This window comes from Plectropomus leopardus, chromosome 8 (genome assembly GCF_008729295.1).
Source record: "Plectropomus leopardus isolate mb chromosome 8, YSFRI_Pleo_2.0, whole genome shotgun sequence".
Lineage (NCBI taxonomy): Eukaryota > Metazoa > Chordata > Actinopteri > Perciformes > Serranidae > Plectropomus > Plectropomus leopardus.
The window spans coordinates 19,893,223-19,910,757 of record NC_056470.1 but is presented as its reverse complement, the minus strand read 5'-3'; the positions used below and the strand labels follow the sequence as shown (position 1 = coordinate 19,910,757).

The 17,535-nt window shown below is 39.9% G+C and overlaps 1 protein-coding gene across 1 annotated transcript in view; it reads right to left on the bottom strand.

Moving 5' to 3' along the window:
* Window positions 1-5,826: 5,826 nt before the first annotated feature.
* si:dkey-32e6.6 (extracellular matrix protein 2) overlaps window positions 5,827-17,535 on the bottom strand; it is a 15,091-nt gene continuing 3,382 nt past the window's right edge. Inside the window, 5 exon segments of the mRNA XM_042491002.1 lie at window positions 5,827-6,004; window positions 6,445-6,771; window positions 14,086-14,225; window positions 15,404-15,561; window positions 15,635-15,767. Of these exon segments, the coding sequence (XP_042346936.1) occupies window positions 5,827-6,004; window positions 6,445-6,771; window positions 14,086-14,225; window positions 15,404-15,561; window positions 15,635-15,767 (936 nt within the window).

The following is a 17,535-nucleotide window of genomic DNA, read 5'->3' as shown; positions in this document are numbered from 1 at the left end:
CTATGATGAAATCTTACAATACAGAGCAACAAAAATGTGTCCTTATGCAGTGGTATTAACACAGGTTTTCACCAGGTGATGGTACAGAAACCACAATGCTGTAAATTTACTCTGTTTATTCTAACATTTATCACATTGTTTCTTTGTGTAAAGGAAAATTTTTATCTTAGTACCTCTCTGGAAGTGTTGTAACTTGTATTGGTGGATTTCTTTAATGCTGTTTGTTGAGTCATGGCTAAATTGAGTTTTTTTTCTTTTCTTTTTTTGTTTTTTTAACCAACCATTATTAAATTGCATAACACCGAGCAACACATTGCTCTCCTGATTACTGGGAGCAAACATGGTGATACCATCCAGCTCCACCAAAGTCATGCAGAAAATATATTTCTGGGACTGTGATTATAAAACATATGATTTTGCGTCTTCTCACGCTTTTCTATTAAATCTTGTTTTTGGCAGGATCAAGTGTTCTTTCTCACTGACTCTCTGATTTCCTCTGCATAGTGCCAGCTCCCAGAGCGAGGCAGCGAGTTTGGCAAGCCGCACCATCTGGGAACATTCCCGACCCTGCGCAAAGTCGGCCACACGGGCGTTTGAAGGGTTATCTTTCACATTATCCGCAAGCTCTGCTGCTTCAGGATTTTGAGCATCAAATTAAAACCATTTTCCTCATCATCCGTATCAATTCAAGAGGAGACTGACACTGGTGTCTGTGTCTTTTCTCACTTATATGCCTTCCTTTCTCTCAGAGACTGCAATATCCACAGTGGCGGGAAAGGCATGCAGACCAGATCAATGCCCTGCAGGGGTATTGGCAGGAGACAGAGTGTTGATAAAGGCCTTTGCAGATAACATTCCTCCTCTCTCTGCTTCCTCTCTCCCTCATTTTGTAGATTTAGCCTTTCCCTCCGTTTCTCACTCTTTATTTCTCTGTCTGCCCGTCTCTCTCTCTCTTTCTCTCTCGCTGTGGTTCACTTGATTATGGTGTTGGTCTGTAGCTCGAGGGCTTGGCATCCAAATTAAACTCTTTTTGTCCTACGAGTGTTCAGCTAACGTGTCTCTAGTACACCCACTTGTTAGCTCTTGGGTAGCCATACAGTGAGTGTGTGTGCCTTTGGATGCTGGAGAGAATAATATTGACCAAAGTGTTGTGGATTTTTGGATTTCAGCCCAATTAAACTTTACTTCATAGTCATAAATGTGCACATCATGAGCTGATGGCCGAGCTGCTAGTTCTCCTTCACACTGCAGCAAGCACATTCTTGCTGACCCCAAATATTTGACCTTTAACTTTAGAATCCGATGTCATATTCTAGCACAGAAACACTCGTTCTCACTCTGCACAGCTTACTTCTGCCCATCTGAGTCAGGAAAAGAAATTCTTTTGCTGCTTTTCTGTGGTGCTTTTTATTTTATCAGCCAGTGCACCCCCCATTGCTCCTCCAATAACAAACACAGGAAGCTGCTGTCGCCGGGTAGAACAGACAGAGCATGGGAGAAGAAAAGCACCACACTGCTCTCTGGTCAACTTCTTTAACAAAAGGGCTCTGGCCACAGCTCAACGGGATGCGAAACATCTGTTGGGTGTGATGGGACGTCGGTTTAACAGTTTAGTCATGTCACACGCGGGGTGATGGATGGCACTGAAGTGGCAAGCCTGTCAAATTTGAAAATACCAAATGTGACAAGCTGTGGAGGAGAGGTTTAAGGATTTAACATCAAAGCTGGAGCATCCATCTGTGCGAAACTACAAAGAAGGGAAAAGAAACTGATGCAGTTTAGATCGGCTCTGCCCGTACGTGCAGGAACTGCAGTATAAATGAGAATGTGTAGCTTCTTAGACAGTAATGTGCTGTTTGCAAAATGACTGTACAATTATGGAGAATAGGAGACTGCACCACATGCACAAGACTGAGAGCAGAAATCTAACATGTGATTACACGCCCAGGCTGAGGGAGTGAAAAGTATAAATATGTGTGTATTCGTATTACACATACCTGTCATGCATGTACTCATTTTGCTGTGCTCTCAAACCCCTGTAAACTTTGTCAGCTACTTGCCCCTCAGTAACCCAGCTCCATTCTTTCTCTCTTATTAACTCTCTAACTCTCTCTGCCCCCCCTCTCCAAGTATGTTTGTAACTCTAGAGTCTGCAGGGGACCTTCTGTTCTTCATTTAGAGCCGCACAAACACAGCTCTCTGTTGAAAACGTATACCTAATCAACACAGCAAAAACACCGCCCATAAATTACGACTTCATGCATTGAGCACGACTCAAAATGTTATCATTTTAATTGGATCCATTACTCTAAGTGACACACAGTAAAGTGTATTGCGCCTTTGCACGGGTGAATTAACAAATTAAAGAGACTATGCACATCCATCGGGTCTCATAAAATTTTGTTTGTTGGGGGGGTTTTATGTGAGAGGAGACTGCAAATACAGATATCGTGTTTTGCAGCAAGATTTGGTGTAAAGCAACTGACTATGCTGTGAATCGAGCCATGTCATGTTCACTTCATGTTATTGGAGTGAGTTTTTGGCAGCAGTGAAATGTAACCAAGTACACATACTCAAGTACTGTCCTTAAGTATGAATTTGAGATACTTGAGTATTTTCTTTTCATGCTTCTTTATACATTTACTCCACTACCTTCCCAAGGGAAATATTATTCTTTTTACTCCACTACATTTATTTGACAGCTTTAGCTATTTTATTTATTTTACATAAAAAAATAAGAAGGGTTTGTAAAATAAGGTTGTTATTATGTCTATACAAGTACAGCTACAGCTATTAGTTGATGAATCAATCAGTTTATTTACAAGGAATTCATTGCCAACTATTTTAATAAACATTTAGGCCTTTTTCTATTTTTAAAACACTTTTGAGTTTTGGGGGGTAATTTCTCCCTTTTTATTATGTAGAGTTTTTAAACATTTTTTCTTTATTTCTTATCATTTTTTAAAATTAATTTGGGGTGTTTTTTCTAATTTATTTATTTTTTAAATGTGAAGGTTTTGGGGTGTTTTTTTTTTCTTCTTCCTTTTTAAATATTTTTGAGTTTGGGCTGTTTTTCTTATTTTTTTATATAATTTTGAGCTTGGGGGTGTTTTTGTTTTCTTCTACCTTTTTTTAAAATCTGCATTGGGTACATTTTCCTGATTATACTTTATAACTTTTACTTAGGTAGCATTTTCAAAGCAGGACTTTTATTTTTACAGAGTATTTTCACTGTGTGGTATTAAAACTTTTACTTGAGAAAATAATTGTAATACTTTTTCCACCACTTGTTTATGGAAATAATACAGGATGAGAGGATTAAAGGGATGTTGTTTCGGAGAAAACAATAACAGAATGTGCAACAGGCTCTGTTATGTTATCACCAAAACTGCATAAAAGTATCTAACACAGAAACATTATTGGCAAGGCTCTCGCTCACATCACACTCACATAACAGAGCTTAAGGGGCCAAGATCATAGATATATTGAGACAGAAGAATGGTGCATTGTTAGCAATTTTGTACTAAACTGTGCAGTAGGGAGAGGGACAAACAGCATAAGATGAACAGAGAGATACAGCACTGCCGGTAGATACACACAAAGAAAGAACACTGTGATCTCGGAAGTCACTTTGTCAACAAAGTTGGCAGGACACCAGAGCTTCAGTGGCTTTACTTCCCAAAACCGACAAGAGCTCTGAACATGCTCCAGCTCTCTGTCTCCTCTCCCTTTGGTCTTCTAACCACGTCTTATTGGACTCAACTAGACACGAACTGCTGCACTTCTCATCTTTCTCTCATCAGCTTAGAGACTTTCTAAGAACAATCCCTATATTGTGTCGTTAAAGTCGGCTTGCTGTTTGTCCCTTAGTTCCCCTCTGTTAACACATGATGTTCCTCACTTTTTGCCCTATTGCTAACCCAAATAATGGACAGCCACACTCCTCTCACGCACACATGCTTGTTCCCCAATTACTGCACACAATCCTAAAGTGATTTACGTCACCTCTACATGTTTGGAGGCCCCAGCTGAGGCCTCCCTCACAGTCACAGTGACTCTACGTATTTTTGCTGAGCGGCTGGTGGTGGATATTTATGTTGGAAGTCCTCTGGTGATAGGGAACCTGCGTGATGTTTATATTTTCCTTCCTAATGGGCCTCTTAGGTTCACACTGTGTCACCAGACATTTCTACTTTCTGTGACGGACCCCCGTGCTGCAGTCTGAATGTTTCACATCCAAACAGCCCTATTTTATTCCCCCTCATTCCACTGGGGCTCCTCCTGAAAGCCCCAGACTTAGACTAGAGACAGGGGTTAATCCTTTTCTTCATTTTCTCAATAGCATCACTTAAATGCATTATACTTGAATGAAAAGACACAGTAAAACCTATCTTTTGAGCATAGCTGGATTCAACAGCAATGTATTACTCTTTTACACTTTCAAGAGCATTTAACATAATGATTATTTCCATTACTGTGTAAATTACACATTTGCTTTAATACATAGAAAAGCATTACAGTCATTTTCCTAATCAAAGGTGAGAAGTCAGAAGTGAGAAGTGAGAGAAAAAGATGGGTTTAGGGATGATAATATGATAGCACTGACTGACTAAGCAAACTACATGATGCAGTAAAAACCTAGAGATGACTGAGTAGTTGTATGTCATGATGATGCCGAGGTATCTGCCCCACCCATAGACTGTATATAAAGAATAAAGACAGGTGATGTGTCTCCTACTTATCCCAACTGTAATAAAAAAAGGAAGCCAAAGTATACCAAATATGGGTGTTGCACTTGCACTGGTGACGTCATTTGGAGCCAGAGTCTGTGCATAGCAAGTTCCAACCCAAACACCCATCCAACCAATCTCTAGTAGTGCCATTGACCGTGAGCAACACCACAACAAATAACATCAAAAAACTAATTACAACCAAATTTATCCTGAACAACAAACACATGAACATATATCAGGGTGATAAGAACTCCCTCAAGTAACACAAACCAGGAAAAATTTGGAGTGCACTTTTAGTTTGGCCCATGTCCCATATGTTAACATGGAGGGGCAGGGTTTATGATCTGTCCGGCACGTCGTCCATCTTTTTTACACAGTCTATAGTCCCAGCCCATTTTCATTTCTAATGCAGCAAATGCAGACGCTGATGTACATGTAAAAATTTAAGGTTCTGGATATCGCTCCTATGTCATCTTGGTATGATGTCAATATAGGCTTGTTTCATGCATTGTGTATGTCCAAACCATGCTTCTGTTTTCACAGGAACAGTTTCTGGTGGTTAAAAACATGCAGCCACTTATCTAAATAAACTTAGAACATCCGTTTTTTGTTTTGTTTTGTTTTGTTTTGTTTTGTTTTGTTTTGTTTTGTTTTGTTTTGTTTTGTTTTGTTTTGTTTTGTTTTGTTTTGTTTTGTTTTGTTTTGTTTTGTTTTGTTTTGTTTTAAATATGTGTTTTTAGCTTTACTTTATTAGCTTTAGGCAACAAACATACCTGATCAATAGTGTAATGTAATTTCATGTCACTTATGTCATATGACATATCCCACTAGCATTGTAACCTATGCATACATGACACTTATCAAAATAACTTTAACGATTTTTGATTTCACATGGGACACGAACAGCGGTCTCGTGAGTCAAAGTCCAGAGTTTGTTTAACCCATCCACTTCCTCTCCTGCCCACCACACTAAATGATGCCTCAGTGTGAGTATTTGACGCCAAGGGTCACTGACCAAGCATTGGAATTTGACGAGTTGGGAGTGAGACGGGGTTGATGTATCTGTCCATGTATGTCTGTCCCACTGTGTGGTCTATTGGTCATATGAATGCCCCTGCTGTGGATAAAGGACCAGTCCCTGAGCATCAGTCAGACAGGAAAAGGCATTTGGGGGAATCTTTTCCACCTCCAGCAGATTATTTTCCAAGTGGACTGAAGCCAAGGTGGAGCCAGAATTACGAGGGTGGCACACTCCCCACTCCCTCACCAGCCTGCAACCGCAACAAACATAGTACACTTAAATTTAAACATACTACATCTCAAGTCTGCACTTTCCTTCCACAAGTGCTGATTTGTTACTTTCCCAAAATGCACATATAAGTGTATTAAGCTGGACAGGTCTCCAGTGTTACTGTGTTAGAGGGGATATAGAGTCTGGCACAGTTCACAGACATCAATAACAAATTGTTGATTGCTGATTGACTGTCGTTGAAATGTTGGTTTGAATACATTTATGTACATAAGATATTGCATGTGCCACAATATCCTTGTTTGATTCTTTGCCATTCATTTCATTTCCAAAGGGAGCTGCACTGGCGGAGCTAATGGTATAAGGACAGGATCAGGTAACAAGTAAGAAAGCATTAAGCTAATCCCTGCATTATTAAAATCACATTTGACTCTCAAAAATGTATGAGAACTTTCATTCTACCTGATCCGGTTGTTGTCCAGTCTCAGCACCTGCAGGTTCTTGAACTGTCGAACACAGCTAGGGACCTCCCCCAGTCGATTGTTGTCCAATAGGAGCTCAGCCAGTGAGCGGTACAATCCAACAAAAGAGACTCGCCCCATACCCTCATTGCTCAAAGCATTGTGGGATAGACGGAGAGACTGTAAGCTGGACCGCATGTGACGGAACGTGAAGCTGGCAATGTAACTGATGTTATTGTGCTGAAGACTCAGTTTATGGAGACGGGGAGGCAGGTTCATTGGGACAGAGGTGAATTGGTTGTAGGACAGATCCAAGGCCTCCAGGGACCTGAGATGAAACATAGAATCATGAATCTTACTCAAATAACTAAAATTATACCTATAGATAATTTTAGCCACGCTACCTGCATTGCTTTGCAGATAGCAAGGTTGTTCATGACAACATTGGTATACACTGAAGTATCTTAACTATCATAGATGTATTGTTATGAAATTTTTGACAGACATTCATGGTTGCAGAGGATATATTTTCCTGATTTTGGTGATCCCCTGTCTTTTCCCCTGACACCAAAATGTATTTCAGACATTCATGGTCCCCAGACAATGTATCTTCAAGACTCTTGAGATCCCTCAACTTTTACTCTAGTGTCATCATGGGGTTCACATTTGTAGTTTTAAGTGAAATGTCCCCTCTACTATTAGATGGATTGCAATGACATTTGGCACACATGTGCCTTTAATGATGAATTTTAACTACTTTAGTCAGACTGTTCTCATGCACTGTTCTTATGCATATCTACAAAAAGTAATCCATCACAATTCACATAATACCCAGGTAATCCTGATCTAGAATTGCATGTATAACCCACGTAATGGGGAAGGCTGCATTCATGTGACCATGGCACTGATGGGAGTAAATATGAAGGTAATCTGTGTAAGGAGGCAAGATGGGGTGGTGGATGGGTCATAAAACACCAGTTTTCCAAACCATGTGAAAGTACAATGTTATCATGTTTCTTCTTCCTAAACCTAAACATAGTAACTTTACTTGCCTTAACTTAACTGATGTAGCTTTTCATTAAGTACATAATGTCATTTGTGGGGCTTTAATTTATGATATTATAAGAACTGTTTATGCATGTTCATAAGATATACAAACCACTGTATGATATATTGCTTTGGTGATCCCTACCTAACCCTAAGCCCCAAATCTAGCACCATAACTAGGTCAAAATCCCACCTTGTCCAACACTTGCTAATGACAAAATATCAGGTAACTGACAAACATTCCCATCAGCCTAAACTGTACTTTATGTTTGGTGCTAACAAATACACCTGCTTAAAATCAGTATGTTAGCATATTTTATCGGGATCTAGATTATATATAATAATGGATCCCACTTTTAGTCTAATTCCAAGGCTTTTATCAACAGACTCAGTGTTTTATAGTTACTGGGCTCCTGGATAGCACTGTTGGGGGGGCAGGCTATGAGGAGTGCAGAGTGGGAGGCTGCGCTGTGGGGAGCAGCAGGGGAGAAAATAATGGGGCCTTGAGGGGGTGCAATGTAAAAGAGTATGGCAATGTGAGGGGGAATTTGTGGCAGAGTGGTGGATAAGGGGTATGAAAATGTTTGGTTTGTGGGAAGGAGAATGAACGGCCAAAGAGGGAGGACCAGATTTTAAGAGGTGAGGATGCAGTACAGGGGTTCAGTGTTTTGTTAGATAATCCAACACAGCTGTTGTGAGTTTACTGCTCAGCTCACTGCAGGAGAGGAACCTCATTTCCTGTTCTTCTGTCACTCATAGACCACACTGAACAGCCAATGGGCTCAGAACACCCAAAGGTGGGCGACCAATGACCACACAGTGAAGGAAAAAGGGGACCAATGAGGGGACAGAGAGTGAAGGGTTATGGATGCTGCAGACGCTTGGACTGGCATCTGTCTGACTGATATTAGGTGCCTCAGCATTTATTCTCCTCGTAAAGTTGACTTACAGTAAGACCATTGCATTAACTCACCTCCCCAGGTTACATTAATCACTGGTGTTTTTGTTAGGGGTTGTATTTCCATGCGATAGATGATGTGTGACAAGGAGAAGGGGTTAAAATCCCTTAATCAATCAAAACATCTGTAAATTAAGCAACTGCTGATCATTTGTACATATCACAGAAAAGGTCAGCGTTCAAACAAGGCCTTCCCTCTTCAGTTCAGTCAAAGAAGGTCCACTATAGACTTGGTTGGTTACATACTTCTCTGTCTAACAGAGGTGCAATAAAACATCATTAATACAACTGTAAATGTTTTACTGAAAACAAAGTTAAGACAGGAGAGGGAGCACAATGACAGGTTTAACTTAAAACACACAAGCCAACACTCACTGAACACACAGCAGGTTTTTGTTTAACTTATACATATTGTGACAGTTATGAATCGCTGCGAAAATGTGGTTTCTGCTTGAGATTTAGACCCTGAAATTTATCGCTCTATCAGCTCCTCAGCACCAGTTCAGACCAGTTGTGCGTTGGTGATTTGTATTCTAAATCTTTGCCAGGAAGCTCAGCAGCAGTCCACCACTGCTTAGAGCTCCACATGGTATTAATGAGCAGAGGGACACACAGTCCTCTCTTCTCAGAGTCCTCCACCCTCAACACTCCCACTCACTGGCACCTACACACATGCACACACCAACAAACATGATGCAAGGAAGAAACACTAACACATACACAGAAAAATAAACTTGCTCCGAGATGCAAAGATGCACAGCGAAGACGTACAAAAACAAACGTACAAATCTAAAAAATGCTAGTTCACAAATAGATGTTACATTTAAACAAATAGGCACACAACACTCCAAGACTCATTCACTACTTCATTTCTTAAATATTTAAGAGAGGCACAAAGCAGTTACACAAAACAAAATGTGTTTGCGTGCACAAATTTATGTGTGCCCATGTTTTGTGCAAAGCATGGCCAGAAGTAATCAAGCTGATGGACTGCTCATCCTCAGGGTGTTGGGTTCTAATGAGAACCAGCACACTGTAGATACAGAAGCACAACCACAATGCCTATATATACACACAATTTCCATCTGTGTCGAGTCTTTCATGCCAACACTATACAAGCTGGCTTATGTACTTTGGCATCCTGACCAGCAGAGGTACGTAACTAGGCAGAGCAGCTGTGCCAAGCAGGTTAGAAGAAGCAAGACTGAAATGATGGATGGATGATGTTATGATGGAGCAGGCTTCTCTGAGCACATGCTGGTAAGAAGATATTTAAGCCGTTTGTCACATCTGTTTGGAACAGTCTAAAGCACATTTGGATTCATTTAAAAGGATACTACACTACAATTTTCAACCAGCTTTGTATCATAACAATGTGGTTAGTATGTGTCAATGAACTACGGTAAACTTCCCTCCATCTTACTACTGCCCAGATGTCTCTGATTATCTCCCAGGTCTGTTTTTCGCTAGCTCTAGGGCTGCTGGAAATACAGATTGTGCTTCCACCTCGCCTGCCACTGCAGATACAGAGATCATGGAAGCAGATCAAGAGAGAGAGAGAGAGCCACCCCCTTTCTCTCTTGTTCAAACTCAGACCAAACTGAGATCAATCTGTAAAACTAACCAGTGATGATCAAATATTAACAAAGTTTCTATTACTGTATTTCCTACTTCTCGCCTAAACTGTTTTCAAAAACATATATTAGTGCACTGTTTATCTGTAATCCAAGAATTTGTGAACAGGGAGAGAGTGTTATACTGTTTCCTGTACTGTAAAAACAGAGGCTGAAAAAACGGAGATCAAATGGTAAAACTTAGCAGTGCTGATAAAATGTGAACCAAGATTATGTTACCGTGTTACCTATTTCTCATCAGAAATGTTTTCAGAAACATATTTTAGTTCACCATTCAACTGTAATTTGACATTGTTAGTTAGTTAGCAGATGGATGTCGTATTGTTTCCTGTGTCAAAATAGCCAAGTTCTCATTACGTTAGTGAGAGTGTTTACTGGTCCAGTTCGGTGCAGTGCATTCTGGTAGTTTCTACCTCTTGACAAAAGCAAATGCCACAGCCCTTTTTCTGTGTTTCCTCTAGTCATATGGCACCAATTTCAAAAGTATTTGTGTCTTTCTACTGCATACACAGCCCAGTTTTATGAAAAGATCATCTTTCCACAGGTGAACCACTTTTCTAAACACAGAGCATGACTTTAGTCATTTACTGCAGTGGTACATTATGAATACAATCCATCCATTGTGAGTGGGCTGAGTTTTTAAGCCATTCAAAATATATTTTGTTCGTTACCAAAGTGGAAACCATTAAATTAAAATGAAAGATCCCTCAAATTACATTCAGAGGTTTTTACTAGACATCGTGTGTGATGCTTCAACATATTAGTGTGTTACTGTGTGGTGGTGTGTGCGTGTGTGCTGCTTGTTTTCCCATTTACGTAAGCTTATTACGAAACCAATTTGTGCTGGTCTGAAGATAAAAGAGCTTCCATTATGAGTCCTATCAGGCTCACAACATAACACACACACACGTACACATCTTTGGTGTGATGATCACTAAACCGCTGCCTACATGCAGTCAGTCTGAGCCCACAGCGATGATAAATGTACGCAGAGGTCCTTTTCAACAACAGGCCTCTTCATCAAAATGACCCAAATAATGAAAACCAAATGGACAAAAAATATAATTCTGATTTAACACAAAATGAGATAAAATAAAATAAGACATCACTCCTGTGTCACTTATTAATTGAGACTGCCAGGGTAGTTTTACTGGATCATTTTTAAGCTGATGACTCATTTACAAGGCTGTTATGTTAAGCTACAAAACACCATGTATTATTGGGTAATTTCAGCAGAAAGTTCACATTACCATCGTTTTCCCAATAAAAATGTTTGACGGTAAATTAAAGACCTGCAGCTGAAAAAAAATTACCCATGAAATCTCATTCTCTCAAGTAATTTGGAACACACGTTGGCTCTGTCAGTGAACATGTGGAGTTGGAGTCAGGTCTATAGGCTGGTAGCAGTGATGTGGTCCCTGGTGAGTTTTGATGGACTGGAGGATGAGCAGATATGGAGGCATCTGAGATGTATTTAACCCTTTGAAACTTGGGGCAGCATCATCTGTCTTGTGCCACTTTAAGACACCTTTTACCTTTTAGTATTTAAACCTTTCAACCTTGAGTTAGTTGCTGAGATTTCTGTTTTAAAAATAAATAAATAAATAAATAAAAAGAAAAAATGTAAAAAAGGTAATAGGTAGGTTGGTCAGGAATGTTTCACAAATTGCAAGAAATTAGTACATTTAGAAAATTGTTTTTAAAAATGCTAGGGGGAAAGGGGGGAAAACAACATATATATCTAATTTTTTAATTATTTGAATTTTTTATTTTTTAACAAATTAAATTTGCAGATAAATTTATTGTACTTTTTTTCTTTTTTTTGGTCTAATTTTGGGTAATTTCTTTTGTTGCTCATTGCCATCTTCAAGTGTTTCAGCAGAAAATAATCAAGCGAATTTGCTCAGGTTATAAAGGGTTAAGATGACAGGTTCATAAGAGCTGGAAGAAGATGGCAGACATGTGTATGTCTGTGTGTGTGTGTGTGTGTGTGTGTGTGTGTGCGTGTGTGTGTGCAAGCGTGCGTGCGTGCGTGCGTGCATGCATGCATGTTTCTAATATATGGCATCTGTATGTAACTGTTATATGTTATAGGTTGTATATCTGCAAATTTGTTTAAATATGTTACTGCCCATCTTGACTTTCCTGTAAGTAAATAAGTAAGTCAGTCAGAAATAAAGAAAGAAACAAAATGAATATTTGTGTGCTAACACAATAGTCACAATTAAAAAACTGATCTGGGATGAGTTAACCGATTTTTATTTTTTATTTTTTAAATGGCTCTTAGGAACAGAAAATCTAGACACCTATATAATATTAGGTTATTAGACATGCTTCCAAACACAAACCATAGATGAGATTTATTAATAAGGTAGCTGATGAGGTGAGAGGCTGGCGACTGGCTCAGTCTGCCTGAGACAGATCCCAGGTCCAAACAGAACTCCCCAGCTCCCTGTAACCTCCTCCATTCTCCACTCGCACCTCCAACCCCTGAACCCCAGCAGGAGGCAACAATAACAACGACTCCATGACACAGAACTGAGGCGCTCCACTAACCAGAACCAGCACACTGCAGTTTATTTTAACATTAAGCAATTTACTTTTCATCCTGCTTCAGTCCCTCTCTGTCTGTTTCTCCACACACCTCTGCAGAGCTACATGATGGATGGATTTCTCCACAGTGTGGATTTAATTATTATAGGTCTGCAGAATCCAACCACAGGGAGGAGTCTTGTTTAATGTTTCTCATGTCTTGCTGATGACCTTTGCCCTTTGAAGCATCTTCTCCTGCAGTGTTAGTGGCATTCAGGTCAAGATGGCATTCCCACTCTCTTGTCTATTCTGAAGGAAGCATTTAATATTAGGACCAGCTAATACGCCTGCAGCACCAATGAGAAGACCGCTTCACTCGTCAGTAATGACGTGAAGTATCAGATGTCAAATACATTCAAGCGCAAAGGCTTGGAGTGCTGCCTAGTTGAGTTTTCTCCTCTTTTCTTTATATAATCTCTCTGTCCCTCTTTTGGACAAATGTTTTGCGTTTTACTGTTTGTATTTGTTATTATAAGAATGTTATTTTATTCCATAAAACTTTCACAAAATACTTTAGTCATGCAGCACAATCCAGAGTCTCTCCAATTGCACTTTCTGTCTTTAGCATTTTTTTTTCTCCCCCCAGTTTTCCCGAACCCCCCAACGCAGACACAAACACCACCACCACCACCACCACTACCACCAGAGACCCATTGAGACATACTGTACTATGTACACAAACAGACACAAATGGGCAAAAATGGGCACACAGTTGCCCTCAAGCTCTCTCTCATACGCCTGCTCATCTAAGTGCACAAAGTCACTGTCATAACTTCAGTGATATGTGTGCATGCCTGGTGTGTGTGTGTGTGTGTGTGTGTGTGTGTGTGTGTGTGTGTGTGTGTGTGTGAGAGAGAGAGAGAGAGAGACAAAGTAAGAGTATGAAAGAGAAGAGAAAAAGAGGAAAATAGAGAATTGTCTGTCTTCATGTTAATCAGTCAGTCAGAGACACTAAAATTAAAGTACTGATCTGCATCATCTCAGTGTGTTTATGTTCTTTTGTGTGTGAAATAGAGCATCAGCCTTGTCTTTTGACATTTATAATTCAAGTCAAGTCAATTTTATTTGTAGAGCCCATTATCACAAAACATGGTTTGCCTCAGAGGGCTTTACAGTGTACGACTTCCCTCTGCCCTTAGACCCTCACATCGCCCAAGGAAAAACTAAATAGGAAAAATAATAGGAAGTGCAATATGATTTTTCAGAGATCTATCATTTTTTCATAAATATGTGTTATATTAAATCTTTTAAGTGCCATAACCATCAACTAATAACCGATTAAGCATAAAAAATGATAACATAATTGTTCAGTTTTCCAAACAGCACCAGTCTACCCTCTTGTGGCTGGAGGAGGGACTGCGGTACATTATAATTTTAAAATCAATATATATGTATGGATGGATGGATGTACCTGAGACGGTTCCAGGCGTGGGTTGCTATGCTGTGCTCATGCAGCAGGTTGTGACTCAGGTCCAGCACCCTCAAATGGATGCAGCTCCTCAGTGCCTCCTCTGTCACCTCCTCAATAAGATTTTCACTTATCTCCATCTTCTATATTTAAAAAAAAAAGAGAAAAAACACTGAGACAAATTTGTGATTCGGGGTATCAGTTCTTGTCTTAATGTCAGTGTGTGGCTTTCTGAAGTGACCCTGAGTATAATTCCGAATCCCAGCTGGTTCATTCAGCTGATCCTAACAATTAAAAGGTCCAGTGTGTAGGATTTAGTGGCATCTAGTGGTGAGGTTGCAGATTTAATATCTCTCCAATGTGCCAAGCATGTAGGAGAACTATAGTGGCTGATGCAAAAACAAGAATGCCCCTTATAGAGCCAGGGAATTTCAGGCGTCATATGCTGTTGAAGGAAAGAAACACAACAGAAATGTACGTCCAAAAACGGGCCAATAGGCCCACAAATCAGCGGTAAAAATGTAACATTAGATAGCTAGCTTGTTGGCTATTGAGGCATCTGCATACCAGTAATTTCTTTTGTTATGCTTATTATAAAGAAAATGACTATACCACATTGAAACAATAAAAGATAATGCAATGGTTATCCTAATTTTTATTTTTTTATTAAAGAGTAATTAAATCCCCAAGCCATTTTTTAAGTTGAAAAGTAGAATATATGGATATTTAGTAGTGTTGTTTATTAATTAGGTCCAACTCTTGACATTTGAGTGCAAAGTATTAAAATGCTACATATTGTTTAGAAATATGCACAGAGACTGCCCTCTAAAGATTTAATCCTGGCAATAGCACTTGAATTTTGCTATTGGCTGATCCCAGTAGCAGGAGCCTGCTTTCATCAGCAACCGAGCCCTGTGTCGCCACCCTTCCACCAACCAACTACTTTGTGTGCGTGTGCAGGGGGAAGGGAGGTGCTGTGGATTGAGAGGCTGTACGATTGGATGACTGAGTGTGTCTGACCCCCCTCCCAGCCTCATCTTCTCTTGAGACTTTTTTCTCAGTCAAGGGAGTCAAGGGAGGAGGCAATCATCCAAAAGTGGGGGAATAAGTTACTGTTTAAGAAAGAAAAGACCACCATATATCCCTACAAGAACTGGAACACCCTACCCCCAGATGTGAACATGCAAAACAGAGGGACTAAATGTTAGAGTCAAGGGTTGTATTTGTATTTCTGCCAGTTGATTCCTCTAAATCCTTCACACTGGACCGTTAAGGTGTAGGATCTTCCCTCAAGGACTATAATTAAGTGATACCAGCACACCTGAAGAGAGGGAGGAAGGCCCAGAGGGAGGGAACGGAAGCGGTTGTTGTCCAGTTTGAGGTCCAGAAGTCTCTGAAACGGTCTGAAGGCTCGTGGTGACACACTCCCCTCATGGAGAATATTCTCCTCCAGTTCCAGTTTCAACAGGTTCATCAAACCTAGAAAGAAATACTAAATTATATCATTTTCATACAACAAATTTTTCATCCACGTACAATGACACAATCCTACCTTTGAAACTGTGAGGGCTAAGTGTACTGAGGTTGTTGCTGTTCATCTTGAGCTCTTCTAGAGATGGTGGCAGTGCAGGGATCCTGGTGAGCTGGTTGCCATCTAGGTTCAGCTTCTTCAGAAAGGTCAAGTTCTACATGACACACAGCAAAAAAAGAGAGATAAACAAGCCAGAAAGATAAAACAGACAAAATGTATACTTGTCTCGAAATCCATAATTTTCTATCCCAACTTGCCGAGAAGTACACAATCACAGAGTTCACAGAAATAAACCAAATCTGTGCATCTCTTCCATGTCATCTATCATGTTGTATTTTTAGTAAAAGCCACTCTGTGTGGCTCTTCAGTGAAAGCCGCTGTGGTCGATGTGTGTCAACTAAAAGGAGTGGACTGATTCTTTTGCAGGATCCCTCGAGCCAGTCCATCAGTCCTCTATCATTACTGGGAAAATGAAGAAGAAAAAATATATCTTCCTCCAAAAATAATTTCCTTTTATTCTCCACATCATTGGCTGCATCAGGTCTTTCCAGCCAATACTGTGAGAGTGCACTGATTTTGGAGCGAAATGATTGGTCAGGGTGTGTTGGGCTGCCTCGGTGTGGTCAGGATCTGTGTTCGGCCTGTGGTCATTTAGAGGTTAGACCAGAAGTTATTCTTAGAAAGGATTAGTTAATGCAATTTTCAGTGCTCTTTTATTACGGTAATGATACAGGATACAGCCTGTGCTTTTATTTTAATTAGATGCAAAGTGACTTATAAAACTGGCTCGTAACTTACAAGCTCACCCATTCACATTTAGCAGGCTGCAGAATCTCCACAGGAGGAATCTTTATGGGTCAATATCTAACCAATTCTACACATGCTAAACTAGATAAGGTATAGAAAAAGAGAGTTTAGACCTGCAGGTGTAGACATGTTAATGTTACCTATGACAAAGAGGGTTTTGTTTCAACTTTGGGAAGGGCATATTTTAAGCAAAGGGTATAGGGGTCATCCCCCCCAGAAATCTTGAGCATCATTTTCTGCAGTCTGGTGAGTTTTTCTGCACCAGTTTGTGCCTTTTTTTCAATTCATGGTGGAAATGCCATAGCACTTTACACTTCAGCTGTGCATGTTGCTTCTTCCTGTTAAAGTTTTGTGGGAATCGGCAGTGCTCACAGTTGCAGCAGCAGTCCCCCAGGGATCAGTAGATGCAATGGTTTCTTCTATTGTGTGTCCCAGACATCCTCCATGGCAAGCCACTATTTTATATTGTTATTAATACTATTTTATATTGCTTTTACCATTTTACATGCACTATTTTAGCGTGCACTCCATGCATCTTAGGTATGCAGTCTCAGGGACCGTGTTGTGTTGCGTAAATGTTTGTATTCTTGTATACATATCTTATTATTTATGTTGCACCTGGGTCCTGGAGAAAAGCTCTCTAAATCTGCCTTGCCAAGAGATGTATGGTAAAATGACAATGAACTTGACTAATCAGTTGAATGACTGATTATACAACCACTGCTTTTTTTTCTTTTTTAAAGATTATTTTTGGGCTTTTTATGCCTTTATTGCATAGGACAGATGCAACGTAATCGAACCCATGGCTGATGCAGCAAGGACTTAGCCTCCATACATCGGTCACCCACTCTATCCACTGAGCCACCAGGTGCCCCATACAACCATTCCTCTTGAGGTTGCATACTGTCACTACATCCTGGAGGTATGATTGCATCTACAAGTCATGTTCTTGCAGCTCATCAAAAGTTAATAGCTGTAAGGCTCTGTAAATGAATTTTTTTTATTTATTTGTTTTAATTTCATCTTGGCGAAGCAAAGTTTTTTCAAGCACTTGAACATCAGACAAGTGAACCTGTTATTTGAGTTTTATCTTAAAGGTCCAGTGTGTACGATTT